General features: G+C 45.1%; 1 protein-coding gene across 4 annotated transcripts in view; it reads left to right on the forward strand.

Annotated features, from left to right (window-relative positions):
- Positions 1 to 5,218, forward strand: part of SNUPN (snurportin 1) — a 44,266-nt gene extending 39,048 nt beyond the window's left edge. For 2 of the 4 annotated variants that reach the window (XM_080644371.1, XM_080644369.1), the window contains one exon: positions 1,037 to 2,403. In XM_080644371.1, coding sequence (XP_080500497.1) covers positions 1,037 to 1,363 — 327 coding nt within the window. In that variant the 3' untranslated portion in view covers positions 1,364 to 2,403. Of the gene's footprint in view, positions 1 to 1,036 lie in introns of all 4 variants that reach the window. The other 2 variants (XM_080644372.1, XM_080644370.1) reach the window with 2 other exon arrangements.
- Positions 5,219 to 6,000: the final 782 nt, after the last annotated feature.

Below are 6,000 nucleotides of genomic sequence, written 5' to 3' on the forward strand. Positions count from 1 at the left end.
TAAATGCTTTTTTTTTCTTTATTGATTAAGGTATTACATATGTCTCCTTATCCCCCTTATTGCCCCCCCATCCCCCACTCCCCACTCCATACCCCCCACTCCTGCTCTCACCACCCTGGTGTCTGTGTTCATTGGTTAGGCTTATATGCATGCATACAAGTCCTTTGGCTGATCCAGTAAATGCTTTTTAGAGATGAGTTGCTGACTCCCAGAAAAGAAAATTTGGGACTGTAGGAAATCTTTCCATTAAGAAAAACTGAGTTTCCTAGAACATAGCTTGCAACAATTTAGGGGAAAGAGTTAGGCAGCCAACAATGGCTTGGGGAGCATGGCTTCTTTTTGTTTTTAATAATTTATTTTTATTGATTTCAGAAGAAGGAGGAGACTGAGATAGAAACATCAATGGTGAGAGAGAATCATTGATTGGCTGCCTCCTGCACATTCCCAACTGGGGATCAAGCCCACACCCTGGCATGTGCTCTGACCAAGAATTGAACCATGACCTTCTGGTTTATAGGTCAATGTTCAACCACTGACCACCACACAGGTTTCCTCTGTGTTCAGCAGTCCAGCATCTCATATGGGCCTATCCAGTTCCCCTGCTTTGTTCCGTTTGCAAAACACATAACCCACTGTGAGATCTCTGGTGGTAGGAGTGCATGGGATTTGGGAAGAGGACTTGGGTTCAAGTTGAATTTCTACTTCGTACTAACTGTGTTATTACAGAAGCCCCCAGAACTTTGAGCCAGCCCCATCTCGAAAATGCCCTCATGGTGGATGAAAGGGTGAAGTAGTGGGTAGGGAAGCACACTATAAACAGGAATGTGCTATTTATGTTTTTTTTATTTTCTAAAATTTAGTTTTCTAGGCCGTTTCTTCATTTAGAGAAATTGCATGTGTGAGAAATGAGAACTCTTTCCTCTGGCAGTGACTCAGAAAAAGGATTTGAACCACTAGAGCTGTCCCGTGTATATAGGCTCTCCTAAAAACATGTGGCCTCAGAAGTCATTTTGATCCCTGATCTCGTTTCTTGTAGGTGGATGGACTTCTCTTCTACCACAAGCAGACCCACTATAGCCCTGGAAGCACTCCTCTAGTGGGCTGGCTACGCCCGTACATGGTATCAGATATTCTTGGTGTGGCTGTGCCAGCTGGGAGCCCACTGACCACCAAGCCAGAGTATGCTGGGCACCAGCTCCAGCAGATTATTGAGCACAAGAGGAACCAGAAGGAGGGCATGAAAGAGAAACCCACACATAAGGCCTTTAACAGTGGGCACTATGAGCTGGAGCATCTGTCTACCCCTGAGCTGAAGAGTGATCCCCACAGCTTGGACCAGCTCGGGAGTCGCATGGAAAACTAAAGAGAGCAGCCTCCTTTGGGTGTCACAGGAAGGTGCTTGGTTTCAGAACAAAGGTTGGGGAGGAGAACAGTGACAATAGTTGACTTCATTTTAGAGTGGACTTTCCAAAGCCACTCCAGCTGGAAACAGCTTAACTCCTGTAAAAAGCGTATCCCAGATCCACATGTAAATATATGTGATTCTTAAAAAAGAACTTGTGATTCTTTTTTTATTTTTTAAGGGCCTTTTTATTAATAGGTGTACAGGTCTAGCTTTCCCCAGGTACCCATGTGAATGTATCATTCAGCAAGATTGCTTTTATGGTTGAAAAGCCAAGAACTTGTGATTCTTAAACCTTACAATCTTGAAACTCTCCCAGCTGCCCCCCTCCTATCCCTGTTCCCCCCTCCCCTGTGCCCCAGTCTACCTAAACCATGACTGTTCAAGTCTTGGCCTATTTCACTCTGGTCTTAGTACTTAAGCATTCTGCTGAGTTTCTAGTTGCTACTATTCCTGACGTCATTTTCTAAAAGGTCTTACCAGGAACTGCAGTTCTTAGTATTTTAATATCTTCCCTCTTCTGAGAAGACAAATGTGATTTTCTTCGGTTTGGACATTGCCAGAGATAAAATGAAAGTGTTGATCATTCACTACTTCAAACATTTGAGCACCTTCCAGAAGATAAGCCTTTTGCTAGGCCTCTGATGTAGGTTATGCAAACAGAAAGGCCCTTAGAGCCTCAGGAGCTGGAAGAGCAGGGGGATGTTTCACCAAGGAGGTCAGAGCTGGGCTGAAACTCAGAGGAGGGGCAGAAATGTGCTCTGCAGATAAGGAGGTTAGGAGTTTCTCACAGAGGCAGGAGGGTGCACAGTTGCACCCCTGCAGGGCAGGACTTGGTGTGGGACCTGCAGTCTGTTCAGCATGGCTGAAGCATAAGGTAGGATTGGAGGGCTGTAGAGGAGGAAGAGAGAGAGATGGGCCTGATTGTGTTATGCAGAGATTTTGGATTTTATGTCATGAATGTAAAGGAGCCAATAAAGGACTTGGAGCAGTCAAGATCCATTCAGATTTGTGAACTAAAGCTCTTTGGCAGCTGTGGGAATGGAAGGAAGATGGTATCTGTTCTGTGTTCAGGAAATGTCTCTCATTTTCCATGGCTGTAATCTGCTCCCCATACTGTTTTCCACCTTTCTAGGACTTACCTTATTGGACAGAAGAATTCACTATTCCACTCCAGCAACACTAGCATCCTGTGAACAAAATTTCAGAGGGGTCCAGGTCAGATGAGTGACCAGGTCAGATGCAGTTGTTCCTTTGTATTGATTAATTTTGGGAACAGATCCTGGCAGGACTTGTGGTTGAGTGGAATCTGATGATAAAATTCAGTACACTAGTGGACCTGGCCTTCTTGCTGGGCTCCTAGACAGCCATTCAAGCCGACTTATCAAACCAGAGAAGCTTCCTCCCCCACACCCAATGATGTTCCTGCTGGCTACAGATTTCAGCATGCTTACAGCAATAAGCTCTTTCCTGAATTCCAGTGGGGTCAATTCTGCAATAGGAACCTCGTGTTTCTCTTGTCAAGAAGCATGTTGTTGGCTGCCTGCTTGTTTCATCTCTGTTTGATCACCTTCGGAATGCTGTATTCTGTACTCGGCAGCCAGCTGTGCCATTTCAGGAGCAGCGCATGCTAGCATCAGTGAGACTTGACTGGACTATGCCCAGAAATAATCAGATCTAGAAGGACTATTTCCCTAAAGGACACTCTGGGCATAAATGCAAAGAGTCAAAGAACAAATCAGCCAAACTTTATCACCACACACAATTTGACATTGTTAAATGGTAGCTGGAAGGATGTATCTCCGAAAAGTGCCCTTCTATTTTTAACTGAGGAGCCAGTATTGATTACTGAATAGAATGTATGTCCTGCTCATACTTCTTTGTGAAATGCCACCTGTTACAAAGATGGTTTTGTTATAGGTTACTGTGATTGGATATTAGTTTTCTGGCCATCCTGAACAGATCACAGGTTCTTTTTTGTAGAATTATCTCTTCCCCAGGCAATATGGTACAGTGGGACTGTAATTTGGGGGAACTCCCTTCCTTAGCCAGGCAGTAGGCTCATGACTAATTTGGGCCAATTATATGCTCCTCACCAAGAATTTGTGTCTTGAGCAGAGGAACAAAGGGAATGATCAGTAAGAATTCATTTATTTTGCCCTTGTCTTTTTCTTGCTATGAAACCTGTGAACAGCCAGTAAATTCCATCTTGTTTAAAGTAGCAGAGGTAATTTCTGAGCTTGCAACCAAAGAATCCAGTGTGGCCCTGACCTGCTTGCCTTGACTGGAGGACCAGTTTGGCATGAGTTAGCAAGGGACTACTAGTTGAGAGCACCTATTTCATCAAGTGCCACTGGAATGGAACCTATGTCCCTAGAAAAGACCAGGTAAAATAGTCTTGGTTATTTTTTTATTATTACTATTGATTTTTTACAGAGAGGAAGGGAGAGGGATAGAGAGCCAGAAACATCGATTCAGCTGCCTCTTGCACACTCCCTACTGGGGATGTGCCCGCAACCAAGGTACATGCCCTTGACCGGAATCAAACCTGGGACCCTTCAGTCCGCAGGCTGACGCTCTATCCACTGAGCCAAACCGGTTATTTTAATGTTTGCTCAGAAAAGCCATGCTGGGTTCTCATGTCTGCATGGAAGAGTTGGTGTCAAATCCACTTGTATTTGGCAATGGTTTATGTGGCAGGATAGTAAGAAGCTAGGAAAATTCCTGGGCAAGTGGAATGGGGAAACTGAGACAAAATTAAACAAGGCCAAACAAGTTGAGCAGCTTGCAGCCAGCTTGTAAATTGCAAGACCTTACCTTCCCCAACTAAGGACACTTGAGAGCAAATGGTTTATACCTCTCCTCTCTAACCAGAGAATACTTAGCTTAAATCACCCTGGCCTAGGAAAATAGAGAGCCAAGATCCAACTAATGTCATTTGTGCCAGCTAAACCCAAGGACAGATAAAGTCTGGGGGACAAAACCCCAAAAGCATTTGGATGGTATCACTTGGGAGATGTTAGGCAGGAAAGATAGCTGCTAGGGAGGAGGGAGGGGAGGGGAGAAAAAGGGAAGTTGATGTCACCCACTATACAAAGAAGTCAGCCATCTTAGGACTTGCCAAACAAAATGACCAGATATATGTACAAACATTCCAAGATAAGCCACAACAATGTAGAAGGAGACTTTGAAACCTAGTCTGCCACCCAAGATAATTTAGCAGAGGAGCTTTGAAACCTATAAGGGGAAGAGTATAGAACCTCTTACACCCCCTCCAGGTGGTACACTCAAACAGTTGCCTGCTTGTGCTTTATGCCACGTATATTCTGTTTTCTCTTTAAATATTTTTATTGATTTTTAGAAGCTCGGGGGAGAGAGAAACATCAATGTGAGTGAAACATTGATTGCCCCCTTGCATGCCCCCTACTGGGAATCAAGCCTGCAACCCGATCATGTGCTCTGACAGAATCAAACTGGCAACCTTTCCATGCACAGGACAATGCCTAACCAACTGAGCCAGGGCTGCCACAATTATTCTTTCTTTCTTTTTTTAATCTTCACCTGAGGATATTTTCCCCCATTGATTTTTCAGAGAGAGTGGAAGGGAAGGAGGTGGCGGGGAGCGGGGAGAGAAACATCAATGTGTGCCACATCAATTTGTTGCCTCCTGTATGTGCCCTGACCTGGGGCAGAGATTGAACCTTTAGTCTGTGGGCCAATGCTCTAACCACTTAATAACACTGGCCAGGGCTGCCATGTTTATTAATCAATTCTCTTGCTTTGCTTTCTTAATAAATTTGCTTGCTTTGCTTCGACACTGCTGTCTGTTACTCATCTGAGTTCCTTCTTGCGAGCTGATAAGAGTCAAGGAGAGGAGAACCAACCCCATTCCACTCAGAGGGCTCACCAGTAACAGTTTATCTCCATTCTTCTCACTTATGTCTGAAATCTGACTTGTGTTCATATCACTTCAAGTGCTCTTATCCAGTGACCAGTGCTCTTCCTGTTTTCCAAATCTAAGGGACATTTCCCAGGCTTTCTCTTACCTAACTTTACCTGCCGTGTATATGCTGATGCCTTCTCTGTCTTATCATCAGCCTTTGTGTGTGTGTGTGTGTATGTGTGTGTGTGTGTACAGATATACTGTATATATACACTGAGTGGCCAGATTATTATGTGTTCAGAGATCATAATAATCTGGCCACTCAGTGTGTGTGCGTGTGTGTATATATTATATATACTAGCAATCTTTCAGTGTAGTATCTATATCCTATATAATAAAGAGGTAATATGCAAATTGACCCTCATGCCCTCGCACAAGATGGCCGCCACAAGATAGCCAGCAGGGGAGGGCAGTTGTGGGCAATCAGGCCAGCAGGGGAGGGCAGTTAGGGGTGACTGGGCCGGCAGGGGAGGGCAGTAGGGAGTGACCAGGCTAGCAGGGGAGGGCAGTTGGGGGCGACCAGGCTGGCAGGGGAGCAATTAGGCATTGATCAGGCTGGCAGGGGAGCAGTTAGGGGGTGATCAGGCTGGCAGGCAGGCGAGCTGTTGGGAGCCAGCAGTCCCTGATTGTGAGAGGGATGTCCCGACTGCCAGTT

This window comes from Plecotus auritus (assembly GCF_963455305.1).
Source record: "Plecotus auritus genome assembly, chromosome: 1".
In the NCBI taxonomy this organism is placed as follows: domain Eukaryota; kingdom Metazoa; phylum Chordata; class Mammalia; order Chiroptera; family Vespertilionidae; genus Plecotus; species Plecotus auritus.